This window comes from Chrysemys picta, chromosome 8, assembly GCF_011386835.1.
Source record: "Chrysemys picta bellii isolate R12L10 chromosome 8, ASM1138683v2, whole genome shotgun sequence".
NCBI lineage: Eukaryota > Metazoa > Chordata > Testudines > Emydidae > Chrysemys > Chrysemys picta.
In genome coordinates, this window is record NC_088798.1 from 107,471,285 (window position 1) to 107,487,291 (window position 16,007).

The window sequence follows — 16,007 nt, forward strand, 5'->3', positions numbered from 1 at the left end:
CAACACAGCAAACTGGCTAGTAGAGATGCAAGCTCTAGTGAAGGCAATGGAGGTTGACTTTTGGAAAAGATCATAAACTTACTGCTGCCTGCCTATTTGGCTTGGAATGTCAGATGCTTCTTCACCACGGGGATCAGTGCAACGTAAATACCCAAATACTTTTATTTTGATGTATAAAGGTTGCAATCAACACCCATGACATGCTCTGGGTATCTTTGCATACTCTTAAAAGTCATGGTAAATTATATGATACCACATAATATAACTGAACCTAAATGTAATTACTCTAAAAATCTCCTGCTCCATAGGTTAGAAACCAACTCCTGATGACAGCAGTAATCGTAATCCAATATAGTAGTGTGTCCATCAGCCCACATCCCCCTTACATGCCTCAGAAGAAGGCTGGGATCACACGGCATGTCTCAAACACAAATTCTTTAATGAGGAGTGGGAAAGAGAATTCCACAATTGCGAGGCCTTCATAGAGAACACCCTGCCAGCTGCTCCCATCTCTTTAAATTGAGGGATTTCCAGTTTAAGCAACTCTGCTGATCTCAGCTGAGGTGGAGTGGCATGCGGAGCGAGGCTGTCTTCTCAGGGAACCTGTTTCCACATAGGGCTTTACCGGTTAAAACCAACATCGGGAACTCCACATAGAGAACTCCCAGGCTGCCAGCTCATGGAAAGCCGATGATGTGAGATCTCAGTGTGACACTCTGATTAGTAAGCAGGTGCTGCATTCTGCACCAGTGTCAGTTTCCAAGTGGTCTTAAGATGTAGTCCCGTATTGAGTGCGTTGCAGTCGTGGGTAGGTAGAGAGAGAAATTCGAACCTAAAAGCTGCCAAAAATTGTGAGATTTTCTCAGAATGGTTTGCAGGATCCTTTAGCTTTTCCACAGAATTAAACAGTTTCTACCTTCTGTGCCCACCATTGTGCACACAGTTAATAGTTTGTGCAGTCGGGCAGCGCTGGTATAAATGCTAGTGCACACAACTGCATGTGGAAGCAATTGTGAGCACACAACGTTAGAGCCCGCATTTAAAAACCTTGGCCTTTCAAGAGTCATTTCTTTTCTCTTCTGAGAAGTGAGACCAGTCAGGGAGACAGTGAGAGAAACATTTGGGGCTGATCATCTGCCATGAGCAGTGGCAAATCCATCCGGTTTTGTTGTGCGTGGCGTGGGATAGATAGGAGAGGAATGTGAATTACAAGTCGAGTCCAGGTCAGGTGGCAGAAGGGTCAGCTCCTTGCACTGCTGAGCCACAGACCAGCATGGAATGGCCACGAGGGCAGGGAATGTTTGTCAGACTTTGGAACGAAAAGCATTAGATTGCGGAGCATATCAAGAGACAGCAGTAGTATTAAGATAAGAGCTAAATACTGGGGAACTATTACACATATAAAACTTTCTGAAATGTTAAAGGTGACTACCCTTTATTTTGTCTTGTACACACTTGAAAGCCAGTCACTTAGAGTCTCATCCTGAAGGATGCTCATTTGAAAATGCTCATCACTTCTCAGGATCAGACTCTTAGTTCTGTACCGCATCTGCCCCTGTTGATTTCAGTGGAACGGGCCATTAGTCTACAGTTCAAAATGAAGCACTTGTTCCTGATTTTCATATTCCTTTTGGATTGGAGCGTGTCAGATACCAGCATCAGTTTGTTCGGGGTAAATTTGATTTACATGGAAGTGAGAGCCAAGCAAAGAAAGGGCAGATGTTGGACTTGCTTCCTTTCCTCCTTTTCATATACTCACACCTTGCAAAAAGCTTGGTACCTGGTACAGCTGTGCCAATGCACTTAAATCAGGGCCGGTAACATTCTCTGCTATTTCATGCCTGGGTCTTTCTTTAGCAGAAACTCTCAGTTGTGACAAGTTGCTTGATGGTTTTGTAATGTCAACAAATGTTCATTAAGGCGTAGAAAGAAATCATGGTAATTTTATAGGGCGGGTTAAACATCATATTATTACCCTTTCCTAAGGACAAGTCACACTCTCAAGAGGAGAATCTCTCTGTGGTCTATCAAATTGTAGATCATACATGCAGAGTTACTGGGATAATCTCAACACTCAGATTTATTACATTCATAAAAGTACCGTATAGTTTTCTTCAGAAAACATGGGCTAAATCTTTTCTCCCGTTCTAGGTCCCCAAGCAGTGGAAGCACACAGCCAAAAATTTGAGGTGAAATCCCTCTCTGGAAAATTGCTGTTTTCTGCAGATGACAACGAAGTGGTCGTGGGAGCAGAGAGACTGAGAGTTTTAGGTAACAGCTCTTAGACAAATCAACTGTTTAAAACTGATCTAAACTTCTCTGAAAGTTTTCTAAGAGTTTGGTCGAGCTCGGTTTGAATTCAGCACCAAAACTCTTGTTGACATCAGTGGGGGTTGTTGGATCAGGCCTTGGGAGACTGGCCTGCTCATGGGATTGGTAATGGGACTCACTGCCTTGCACCTACATCTTTGCTTTCAATGTGCCTCAGGTTGATTGTGACCATTGCTGCCATCTGATGGCTGTTGGCTAGCCTTCATAATAAGTGACTGGTGGCTGCAATCCAGTTTCACTGGAGAAGTAAATAACTAGTTTTGGCAGTCTTAGCAGAGAGGCCAAACCCTGGATGATTTTAGAGGCTGAGCTAACGGCTCAATCCTTTGGGTCCAAGGTGAAGGATGACGATGGGGCAGTGTGGGGGAGCTTTCACGGCCACAGTCACTGTCTTGGGAATAAATAGAGGGCTCCAGTCCTGTTGATCTGGTCCCTTTCACCAACCCTACATTCATTCTAAAGCAATACGATTTTTAGAAGAACTGCTGCCCACATCGTATTTTTAGTCTTCTTACTAATTTCCTTGATATTCTATAAGCCTTTATCTTAATTACCTATTTTTTCCTTAATATCCATATGAGAGTTTGGTGTGTCTTGGTGTGGCTTTTTTTCTGGCATGGCTTAATCCACTAGACCCAATAAGGGATTCACCCCCTTGGCAGGCAGCCAGACTCTCCACTGTTGTCCTCCACTGGAGTTCTTCAGTAATTCAAGGTAGGCCGGGGTAACTTGAACTCCCACTAGACTCTATAGGAGTCCTACTGGCAGGATTCTCTGTTGGAAGCCACAGAATTGGTGCATCCTTCTGCTGCTCCTCATCTTTGACCAGCTTCATTTACTTTGAGGGCTGTGCTTGTCCTGAAAACCTCTCCCCTATAAACCAGGGGTTTGTCTCTTTATGCCACTGCAGCCTGGATCAGCTAGCTCCCCAGAGTTTCCTGCACCAGGTCCTTCTGTCAAAGTTTACGCTGGCATTAGCTTGTGAGTATGAGTGGTGGAATGTCTGAGCAGCCTTTGGGTTTATTTCAGTTAGGTGGAAAAGAGACTGTTGAGGTGTTTTTAATAATTTTTAAACATTTTTTCCTCATAATTATAGATGGTAACCCTTTTAGAAGCGTGAAGGTTTTTCACCTTCCTCTGCAGCATGAGGCCCGGGTCACTTGCAGGTTTAAACTAGTGTAAATGGTGGATTCTCTGTCACTCGAAGTCTTTAAATCATGATTTGCAGACTTCAGTAACTCCGCCAGAAGTGAGGCAGGTTCGGTGGCCTGCCATGTGCAGGAGCTCAGACTAGAACATCATGGTGGTCCCTTCTGGCCTTACAGTCTGTGAGCCTAAATCTGTTACCTTCCAGTATGGTGCTTGCTGTTTGGTTATCGTAGACTTGCAAAGGAGTATTGGGTGGAGGATGTTTTTAATTGAGAAAAAAGAGCATTTAAGTGTTTGTTTAAAAAATAAAACAACCCACATATCTCTGAAATATACCTATCTATATCTATCACTTCCTGTATGGAATATATATATGTTTATATGGATTTTGTAATATGAGGCTTTCTAGACTTCATGGTGTGTCTTTTTTATAAGAAAATTTAAAAATTGACCATTAAAGCAAATGTGCAGTTTTAGAGAAGTAGAGTATATACCACAGAGCTAGGCTCTGAACACAAGTCTCCTATCCTCCACTGCATTTTTCAGAGATATTTGATCAAATCAATTCTTATGAATTCAGGAGATGATCAGTCTAAGTATTCTCCTGGAGATCTCAGAGTAGACGGATATTTTAGACCATTTTTCTTGGTCAAACAAAGTGATAATTAACTGATAAAAACTATTCCACAGGTTGCAAATACTCCTTTTCAGATGACATAGCTCGAAAAATGTTTGTCTATTATTTACTTGAATTGCTCTGGAGGAACCAGCAGTAGTTTTAGATATATCAGTTTGAGTTTATGCCTCATTTTAGTCACTGGAACGTAAGGAGTGGGGAGCTTGCTAATGCTAGAGTGCATTTTTATTTATGTTTGCAGCAAAATCTCTCTCAAGGTTTTATCAGGCTTAGGCAGAGACATGAAAGAAGAAAAGATATGGGGACAGGAGAATTGAGGTTATACTGTACAGTATTTCAGTAACCTTGAGCTGCAACATTTTTAGCGTTTGTGTTGGGCTTTGATTTTTTTTGCCCTCATTTCTGTAAGCTAACGGTGTCTCAAAAAGTGGTTGCCACAGCTGCTTACTGTACCAGGAGATGTTAGACTGTATGTTTGTATTCCTTCCAATAGTCTTGTCAGGACCTGAGGGTCAGGATCCTGGAGGAAGATAGGCAGGAGTAATGGCAGGAGTCGGCGTCAAGCTGGGGGGTCAAAGCCGGAGTCTGAGTCGGGAGTCGAGCCGAGGGACAGAACTAGAGGCAGGATCAAGAATTGGGCCGGGAGTCAATACCAGGGATCCGGATCAGTGCTGGGGCTCCGGGGATCGATGGAAGTCAGCATATAAGTCAGAGGCGAGGACAATTCCAGGAGTTCAAAGGCAGAGAAGCAGGACAGTGATGGCAGCTAAGTAGGAATCCACATTGTTGCCTGGACACTTCTAGGAGCCCGTCAGGGATCACTAAGGCCACTGGCAGTCGGATCACTTGAGGCAGAACTTACTGTAGTGTGCAGCCTCTGAGGATTGTGGTCACAGGGGGGGTGGCAGTGTGTGGATATTGGTTACCTATCAGCCCTGCTGGCCCAGGTCCAAGTCCCAGTGATCCTTACTTAACCCTCTTCTCTTTGGGGTGCCCCCACCAAGCTGGTTTTGTCCGGCTGGGATGCATGGAAGGCCGCCACGCGGTTTGGTGCATGTACCTGGGACGCCGGCTCGCAGGATCGCTCCTTGGGACCGTAGCCTTCCCAGTCAGTGAGATACCAGAGGGAGCCATGTTTTATTTTTAGGGTCCAGTATTTCATGGACTGCATGTTCACTATGACCCTGGACTGAACTGGGGGTGTGGGAAGGCAGTTGGATTCAGTTCACAAAGGGGTTGTCCACATCTGGCTTCAGTAGAGATAAGTGGAACACGGGGTGTACCCTCAAGGATCTGGGCAGAACGGTCCCAAGGTTGATCACCTGCCCGATCAGAGATGGGCCAAGGCACCGGTGGTCCAGTTTGCAAAAGAACCAGTATCTTGGTCCCAGGTTGCAGCTCAGACTGACTGTCTTAGTTGAGGTGTGTTGGTAGGCCATCCACGTTCTTCTCAAAAGCATCCATGTAGTCATAGTACTTGGTGGTGGGAAGAGCAGGAATCAGCCCCTGACAGTGGTCTCAGCTGGGCCACAGCCTGGGCCTGAGTGCAGGTGACCTGGACTTGAGCTAGAGTGATATGTTTGGAGGCCAGGACTCATCCAGTGGTACACACAAGCAAACTGCTCACAGAATTCGTAGTGGAAACTGACTTTCCACTCATGCCAAAGGACGTGTGGGTCATGAGTGGCCAGCCACGAGACACCAAGCATCACGGGGGGAAGTGGGCCAAGCAGACCACTCCGAGCCATAGGATTTCTCTTTGGTGTGGATAACAACTTCCAGGGGCACTGTTCCTGGGCCCGAGGACAGGAGCGAGCCATCTATAGTCTCCACAAGGCTGGTTTTTGCTGCATGGGGATAGCTAACGTCTGTGCCATATCAACATCTATAAAATTGGCCTCAGCCGTGGAGTTCATGAGCACCCACTGTGTGGGGATTTGTTGGGGCTTCCCTGGGACATGCAGGCAAATCTGGATTTGCAGATGCAGTTTGGGCTCGCTGTGCATTGGACATGCTTCAGTGAGAAGTAGGGGACAGCCAGCAGGATGGATACCCTGGGGCCTGCCCAAGCCAGCCCTCCTTACTGGGACCGGGCTTGGTGATATCCTGACTTTTTCGGTGTGAGAGCCTCGAAGGAGAGACGGTGAGGGCATAGCCAGATTGCACAGTAGAAACAGAAGACGGGGTGTTGGTGGCGCTCCCTTTCCTTACAGTTCACGTGACAATGGGCTGTGTCGATTTGCGTGGGGTGTGGGACTGGAATGGAGACGGGCATTGGGGAATGCCAGCGAGGGGGCAGCACAGCCCCCTTCCTCGTTTTGCTCGCGCAACCTTTGTCAATGCGTATGGTGAGGTTGATGAAGGCGTCTAGGTTGGTCGGGGCTTCCACATGAGCTAGCTCATCGTTGACGTCTTCATGTAATTCTCCACCAGAATTGGTAGATCTGGGCTGATTTGTTCCATTCTGTATTGGAGACGAGATACTTAGAGTGGGAGGCATTGGAGGTGGCTGTTCCCTGCCCTTGCCATGGTTTTCACAGGGCTGCTTTGGCCAAACAAGCCTGATGGGAGTCATTGACGATAGAGGGAAAGACATGGAGGAAGGTGTCCCAGTCTGATAGTGTTGAGCTCTGTCATAGGGTGAAGCCGAATCCAGCACCTCCGCCATAATTATGAGTCCTACTTTGGCCTGGTCAGTGGGGTGGAACCGGAGCAGAGCAGGAACAGCTGGCGACACTGGTTGAGGAACCCCCTAAACTTTTGGTGATTTCAATTGAAATGCCCCAGGAGGGGGACGGTTTGCATGGAACGCAGTGTTCTCATCCCACACACAGGTGGTCTGCTCTCACGCTGTCTGCTTCTCAGCGGTGCACTGCACCACCCATCACGTGCAGCATTTCTGCTGTGTATCCAGGGGAGCTGCATCGACGGGGTTCTCAGATGACAGCTGCACCTGTTGTGTTTGCAATGTCGGAAGTTCTTCCTGGGGGCTGTCAACTTGTTCAAGTGTGTCTAATATATTTTGGGACATGCCGGATAAGGGGCAGCCCTCTGCCTCCATGCGCCCCCCCCCCCCCCCGAGCCAGCCTTCTCCATGGGTTATATGGGGGGTCCAGGCAAATTGTCAGGACCCTGGGCAGAAGTAGGCAGGACTAGTGGCGGAAGCTTGGGAGCCAGGATCTGAAGCTGGGGTCAGAGCTGGGGTCTGAGTCAGGAGTCAAGCCAAAAGTCAGAGTCAGAGACAGGATCAGGAATCAAGCTGAGGGTCAGTGTTGGGATTCTGGGGGTTGATTGGGAGTCAGGATCCAAGTTGGAGCTGAGGTCAGTACAAGGAGTTCAGAGGCAGAGAAGTGGGAATCCACACTGTTGCCTGGACACATCCTGCTATGCCCCATGGTCTTATATAGGATACCATATATATCAGGTATCCTATATAAGGGACCGCTAAGACAACTTTCAGTCAGATCACTTGAGATGGGACTTTCTGTGATGTGGAGCCGCTGCAAATTGCGAGTTGCAGGGAGTGGCCAGGTTACAGAAGCCGCTGGGTGGCAGCATGAGGATGTTGGTTATCTGATACCACTGCAGGCCTGGGTTCAAGTGCCGCCGGTCCTTACATGAAGCTAGTCCAACTTGTATAGAGGCAAAGTCCTCTAATCACTTTGAGATATCAGGGGCTGTTGGTGTCTCTCTGTTGACACTTATCTACTCTATGTAAATAATCTTGACATGTTCTTGTTGCTGTATGTGTCCTTGTTACTGCAGGATGTGCAGGACTGCAGTCCAGCATGAAAGTCATTTTAGAGAGGTTAGCACAGCAGTTATTGGACACGTAATCTTATTATTTATAATTAGTGTCTTCGTTTGTACTTTCTTCCAATTTGGTTCTGAAAAACAGTGCCAATGCCTTAAAATGACAAGAGTGATGTTTTCTTTTGAGACTGGTTTCTGCTTTGAATTCTTAAAGACTTCTTCAGTATTAGCAAAGCATTAAAAATCCAATCGAAGATCTGAAAGACAGAACTTTATAACAGGTACCAGGAGGGCAGATGTTGTATTTGAGGTGGCATTTGAACTTCTACAATTTGAGTTTGTAGATTACAAAATGAGAGCTGCTACTTTTATGGGCATTTTAAACCCCTCAAAACACACAGGACCAGATTCATGCCCCCTCCCCGGCTCCATTTCTCACACTTAACAGGACTACTCCAAAGAAAGTACTATTCATGTTTTTAAATAATCCCAAACGTTTTTTTGAAACCTCTCTGAGAGTTTCCCTCTCCTGTTGAGAACAATGAGAGCTGCCGGCTGTTGGGCGCTTTGACGACTTCATTTAGTTGCCTAAACAGGAGCTGAACTCATTTGAAAACCCGGCCCATACTTTCAGTGCAACACTTGCAACGGACCAACCACCTTTTTCCATCAGCAAGATAGTGTGTCTGAACTGCACACCACTGAGGGCTAGATTTTGGGTTGGAGCGCATGCCTGCACAGAGGCGGAAAGGAAATAAGAAACCATCCGCCTTAGATTACCCAGACCTTGTGTCCAAGTAGGAAGGGCTCAGAGATGCTGCCCACCTGCTGCTCCCTGTGCCCAGAACAGGTGGACAGGCAGGAGCAGGGAATGGGCAGAACCTTGGTTCTGGCCCACCAACACATCAGCCAGGACAGCTTAGCTGATGCCAGGATGGGGAGTAGTAATTGGTTGCTGCTATAGCCCAGAAATAACTTACTACCCTTCTGGAGCCATGAAGGAAGTGTATCTCCTTGAGCCACTATTCCTTCCCTGGGATGGCCCAGCCATACACCGCTCTTGTCTCTCTTTGCCTTAGGTATGTATATGGCCCTCGTTACCATAATATTTGAGTACCTCACAATCTTTAACGCATTTATCCTCACACACCCCTGTGAGGTTGTGCAGGGCTGTTACCCCATTTACAAATGCCGAACCGAGGCACAGCGAGACGAAGTGACTTGCCGAAGGTCACACAGGGAGTCTGTGGCAGAGTGGAGAATTTAACCTGGTTACTAGGCTGGTGCCCTAACCACTGGATCATCTTCTATACTACGGGTATGGCTTTGCTTCACAGTCAAGCCATAAGAAGCTGAATCTGCCACCATTACTCCCACTGAGTAGAACTTCACTCCTCATTGAGTGCCACGTGGCAGAAATCACTGAGGAGGACAGCTTAGGGTTCCCTATATCCTCCCCCACAGAGTACAGCTTGGCATGCGCCAAAAAGACAATCTCCCAAGGGCTCATAAACTCTCACACTCTGAACAGTGGAAGGAGAAACAAGCTAGCCCTAACTAAATTCACACGTTGTGCTGTAACCAGTTCCCCTCTCTCACATCCCCCTTTTTCCCCTCTGAAATAAAACAAATTATCAAAAGAACAGGAGTACTTGTGGCACCTTAGAGACTAACAAATTTATTAGAGCATAAGCTTTCGTGGGCTACAACATATATATATATATATGCATCCGAAGAAGTGGGTTGTAGCCCATGAAAGCTTATGCTCTAATAAATTTGTTAGTCTCTAAGGTGCCACAAGTACTCCTGTTCTTTTTGAGAATACAGACTAACACGGCTGCTACTCTAAAACAAATTATGATAATCTAAAAAATGTTGTATCTGAGAGATGCTTCAATAAAAGAACATTGAAAAATAACTTTGATATACATTAATTACCAATTTCGTTTTGCAACACATTGAACATTATAGCATTTATAAACAAAGGATAATCATAAAGCATTATTCTAAGTGTTAATTAGCTCTATTTATTCTCCAGATTAGTTTTTAAATATGCCCTTTAGATGCCACTAGATACTAATTACCAGAGTTACATTATTATCTCTATACAAAAGCATTTTTAATTAAATCTAAAGCAATTTAAATTAGTGTGAGTTTTTACAGAAATTAAACTGTGGTCAGATGCTTAATTTAGCCTTTTAAAACAACATCAGATGACATGCTAGAATCAGTTCTCCCAAAGGCCCTGACATCTGTTTGGACGTTAGATTTCAAAGTTTGTTTTCAGGAAAGCTTGCCAACAAACTCCGGTGATTAATATTTATGCTGGAAAGTGAATTGATGTTTTTCTTTTACTGACTATTGCTGGAAATCCAGCTGAATTGAGATGATCTTAAAACGAGAAAATACGGAGCGTGCTTATGCAGTATACTGGCCGTTTTGGTCTCTGGTTTTGAATTGTAGAGGAAGTGCCGATATAGATGTGTGGGAGTCGGGTTGAGGTGCAGTGGGACGTAGTCACTGTTCACATGTGCCATATTTGGTGGTTCTTGTGGTATGACAAAGATCACTAATAAGGCATCTAAGAGTTTCCTTTGATTTCAGTAGGCTTTGCATAAGGCCCCTATTGTATAAAACATACGAGTTCCAGGGCAGAGATTGTCCCCCGGTCAATGGAGTCCCAAATGTGACTACCATAATATAAATAGTTACTATTGCTACTACTTCTAAACACTGGGTCAAACCCTCTCCCCATGGTACAGCCCAGCTAAAGGTTATGGTGGGATGGAATCCAGACCCTTCAGCTTCCCAGGCTCATGACTGCAGTATCTCTTCTGCAGGGGAGTTTGACCCAACTCTCAGTCTGCCCACAGTACATCCCTACACACCAGAAAGTCAGAGCCCCCTTGGAGCTGAGTTGTCCCCTTTCATTGTCTCCTCTCCCATAGCCATGTCTGTTTAGCAAAACTGCAATGGTTCTACTGTTCTCACATCCTTCTGTGGCCCGAAGTGGGGGGCCCATGGTAAATTCCATGTGGACCATGAAGTGCAGCATCAGTATACAGAATTTAGGGGTGTTGCTAACCATACTTGCTTTCTGGACCATTTTCTGTTTTGGGATCATAGTTCTTAGGAGCAGTTTTTCCTCCTGGTTTGATTTTACTAATGTGTCTAGTAACTCAGGTGCTGAAATGTAATTGCTAATTTATTAATAGGTCTGTAGTCACTTGTTCCAAAAGCACATTTGTACTTCGTTATTTACAGGAGAAATGTATTAACACCGTAAAGGTTTTAGTTAATAAGCAATACAAATGGGAACCAACATAACCTGGCATGCCTATGGTTAAAGAACTCTCTGCGTAATGGCCTCACAGAACTATCACTTGAAACCAAAGGTTTGTTTTTGGTTTAATCTGTTTTGGATTTGCAACCTTGTGCTCACAAGTATTGGACTGCCACTACCCAAGAGAGGATGAAAAAGGAATTTGCATTGCCCTCATCACTTTTCAGTTTGGTCAGGAAGAGGACATGATTTAATATGAATGTGATGAACTAATATCTCTGTGTAAACCATTCCAGCTGTCTCAACAGCTTTGCATCCTCAAACATTTTCAATAGGTCTTGTGTTGCCGTGATCTGGGAGGAACAAAAGAGGTGCTACTGTTCTGTCCAAGCCTGATAGGGAACCAGTAAGCTTCCTGATTCTTTTAACGTTGCACTTTTAGTAAATTCTTGGCATATCCTTTCCATACTGGGCTAGCTGAGATTTGTACAGCAGAATGAGTATAATAGTACAGCTGAGTTTTTATGAATACTAGCCACAAAGTTATTTGCTTGTCAGTTACTTTTATAGCAACGGTAAATGGTAAACTCAGGACCTTTCAGGTGGAGATGGAAAATGAGATGGAGAATCTTATGAGTTATAGTCATTTTTTATCATATACACTTCTCTGAGGGCTGTTTGTTTCTATCTAAAATGTTCGGGTCAAGACCTCTGCCTAAACGTTGCCGTGGTAATTGTGCGTTCACCATGGCTTTTGGCCGGGGTCTGCATGGCACTCTGAGCAGTAGCACTAGTTTCCCACCTTTGGAGGCAAAGCTTCAAGTCTGGTACAAGTCCAAATGAAATGGACCATGTGCTCTCACCATTATGTCCACGGAAATGCTGTGTGTGTGGACAAATAGCAATCTTGACTCCCAGTGCTGAAATAGAGAGGACTGTGCGTGTTTATTTCTGAGGTGAAGCATCCCGGCCGCAGTTCCAGTAGCTAGCTCTAAAAGATGGTTGTGTCCGATTAAAACAAGGCACTGTGCTGTAGATGGTGGAAGGCCACTTCTTTAGGAGGCAGCTGTGAGCCTGCAACACTCATTCTCAGTTTCTGCCCAGTTCTGACTGAGCTCTTCAGGGCATTAAGTAGTACTAATAATGTAACCTTGGAGTGAGAGCCACATTCTGCCATCTGTGCGATGAAGAATGGACAAAGAGAAAAATTAGGGTACTGATGAAACATTATGACACATGTAGATAACAGATTTTAGCCTTGGCAGCACTACGGCTGGAAATAGTATTCATTTCCTTTGTTCATCAGACAAAGATGTGTGACTGGAGCCTTATCAAAGCTCTAATGTGTTTTCTTTGCATCACTGGGTGTAGAGGAGCGGACTCACCCCTGCGGCGCCTCCTGCTGGTCGTCTCAGGAATTAGCTCTTCCAGCATCCTGGAGCGCCCCCTGCAGGCCGGTGATCCGCCTGTCCTCTGGCCCCCGTGTCCCTCCCGGACCCCAGTGCCCTTGTATCTGGGGTGCTGCCCCCTGGCAGTACACCCCTCAGTACTAGGGTCTCCCCTCCCTGGGGAACCCCCACCCACTAGCCCTACCTCACCTCAGCACTAGGCCACTGCTAGTCACCAACTAGCCCCCGCTCCCTGGGGCAGACTGCAGTATAGGCCACTCATCACAGGCAAGGTTGGGTTTGGACCTGCTGCCTTGGCCTAGCCCTGGGCTGCCCTCTGCAATGCCCAGTACCCCTTGGCCTCCTACTAGGCCGCAGCCTGGGGCTATCCAGGCTGGAGCTCCCCAGCTCCTCAGCCTTTCCCCAGCCCTACTGCACTACAAGTACCCTATGTCTAGCTCCCTGCAGCCAGGCCCCTTCTCTCCCTGAACACAGAGAGAGACTGTTTGGGCTCCTGGCTCACAGCCTTTTTATACAGGCCAGCTGGGCCTGATTGGAGGATGGCCCAGCTGTGGCTGCTTCCTCAATCAGTCCAGCTTTGCGGCTCTCAGCCACAACCTTCCCCCAGGGCTGTTTTAATCCCTTCAGGGCAGGAGCGGGGTACCAGCCCGCTACACTAGGGTGCAAAAAAAATCACATTTAACAAAGCAAAAAGGGATGCAATGAGAAATCAATATCCAGTCCGCCAGTAACTAAAGGCATGAGAAAAGGGGATCCATTTGCACTGTTTGGCTATGACTTGCAGTGGAGCTGAGGGAGGAAATGAGGTTTCTTCCTCACCTTCACATCCTTCTAGCTGTTTGTTGGGGGGGAGGGGTGTTATGTTTTGGTTTTTTTGTTAGCGTTGGCATTTTGTTCATGCATTTAAAAACAGCTAACGCAGACGTGAGTAAGAGAATTCTCCCGCATTGTACGTCCTTCTGAGTCTCCACTCTCACAAGTCGGAATTCCTTTTTTTGGAACTTACATCCTCGTACTGCCATTTAGGGACTATCCAGCCTCCATCAACAAGCCCAATGACGGGATGTTTCAGAGCGTTTGAAAATGGCAAATGTGGAGGCTAGAGCACAAAGAAAGAGCCAGATCCTGTAACATTTATACACAAGCGTATTCACTATTCATGCGAGTCCTCCTATTGACTTCAGTGAGACTACTCATACAGAGCCGGATCCAAACCCAGTTGACATCTATGGCGTCTCTCCATTGACTTCTGGTCCAGATGGGGAGTCATGTGACTAAGGGTATGACAGACCTGGCCCTAATTTGCAATTAGGGCAGAATTACACATTGTCCTATTCATGGTACTGGTAGAATAGTGTGGGTCTCACACTAGAATGGTAGGCAGATGTAAGACACCTGGGAGAAACGCCATCTGTAGATGGAAGAGGTGGTGAAGGAACAAATTTAAATGCCCAGAGGGGGTTAAGGGACAAATCTGAATGCCCGCTCCAATGGGTTTTGCTCTAGATCCATGACCCAACAATTCAGCCACTCTTTGAAAGCAGGGTGCTTTCCCCTGCTAAATAGCTGCTTAATTGATCAGCATAAACTCAAAGCAACAAAAGACATGGCTGTCTGAAAATTTTAGACTAAGGCAAAGCCAAGAATAGGATATGCTGAAGGTTTTCATCTTTCCCTCTATCCCTTCCCAAATATTTTCACATACAGATCTGCAGCACAAATTACTGTAATAAGCATAATGATATAAACATAGATGGTGTTTTAGAGAACGTATGAAAGACACAGTGGTTCCTGTCCTGAATACCTTTTCTGTTATTAGCTTTCTGACAAATGTGTCTCAGACAAAATAGGGCAGTCAATGTCCTTTATGCTAATGGAATGGTTATATCCAACAGGGAACAGTCAGAACTTCAGATGCCGGAATGTCAGGGCATAGCTTCCAGACGGGAACAGTAGTTCTAGGTGCTTTTTCTTTCAATGTTACCACAGCCTACTTCTTCCCTCCCTACACATGCAAATTCACACAACACAACTTCTCAAGCTTGTGTTCTGCAGATGTGCCATTATTCCCGAGTGGACATCCACCTATCGTATAGGTATTAAAGATACAGTGGCTGACTCCTGTCACACTGTAACACTGAAATACAGCAGCTCAGTGTCTCGGTCCTTGGTGTGACAGAAAGTGCTTTTGTGACTTAGGACTTCTTGTGGTGATACGTTTAGTGAATGTCCCTGGACACCATAGGCGGTAATGCTATGTATATTTTAGTGTCTCTTTTCTGCTTCCACTATTGTGTAGAAACAATCTAGTTACTTGAATCACTTGCAGTGCCGGCTCCAGCATTTCTGCCACCCCAAGCAAAAAAAAAAAAAAAGCCGCGATCGGCGGCGGCAAAATTGGGGAAATAAAAAAGCTGCAATCGGCAGCAGCAGTTCGGCGGCAGGTCCTTCGCTCCTAGAGGGAGTGAGGGACCTGCCGCCCCCAAATTGCCACAAGTGCCGCCCCTCTCCCTTGGCCGCCCCAAGCACCTGCTTGTTAAGCTGGTGCCTGGAGCCGGCCCTGATCACTTGCATTATTTAGATTTGTTCTGTAGACGCAAACACCAAGACATTGCCAGCAGATCAAGGGACGTGATCATTTCCCTCTATTCAATATTGGTGAGGCCTCATCTGGAATACTGAGTCCAATTTTGGGCCCCACACTACAAGAAGGATGTGGAAAAATTGGAAAGAGTCCAGCGAAGGGCAACAAAAATCATTAGGGGGCTGGAGCACAGGATTTATGAGGAGAGGCTGAGGGAACTGGGATTATTTAGTCTGCAGAAGAGAAGAGTGAGGGGGGATTTGAAGCAGCCTTCAACTACCTGAAGGGGGGTTCCAAAGAGGATGGAGCTCGGCTGTTCTCAGTGGTGGCAGATGACAGAACAAGAAGCAATGGTCTCAAGTTGCAGTGTGGGCGGTCTAGGTTGGATATTAGGAAAAGCTTTTTCACTAGGAGGGTGGTGAAGCACTGGAATGGGTTACCTAGAGAGGCGGTGGAATCTCCATCCTTAGAGGTTTTTAAGGTCAGGCTTGACAAAGCCCTGGCTGGGATGATTTAGGTGGGGATTGGTCCTGCTTTGAGCAGGAGGTTGGACTAGATGACCTCCTGAGATCCCTTCCAACCCTGATATTCTATGATTCTATGATAGATAAGCTGACTCAAGTTAGGAACTAGCAAACCAAATATTGCTATGCTCTTTCATAGATAAAATGGGCCACATCCCCAAGTGGTGTAAATTATCATAGTTCACTTACATCAGCTGCAGATCTGGCCCATAATATCTACTGTGTTGTTCATTATAAAGACTATTCCTATGTTCCCTTTGCCAATCTCTGGGGGCTCGATCCTATGCTCATTGAAATCAATGGCAAAGCTTCCATTGACTTGAATGGGAGAGCTTTC

At 46.0% G+C, this 16,007-nt stretch overlaps 1 protein-coding gene across 11 annotated transcripts in view; it reads left to right on the top strand.

Moving 5' to 3' along the window:
- The window catches only part of SGCD (sarcoglycan delta), a 504,512-nt gene that overhangs the window by 411,280 nt on the left and 77,225 nt on the right, over positions 1-16,007 (top strand). For all 11 annotated transcript variants that reach the window (XM_065555141.1, XM_005300012.5, XM_065555144.1 and 8 more), the window contains one exon: positions 2,152-2,271. In XM_065555141.1, the coding sequence (XP_065411213.1) occupies positions 2,152-2,271 (120 nt within the window). The remainder of the gene's footprint in view (positions 1-2,151; positions 2,272-16,007) is intronic.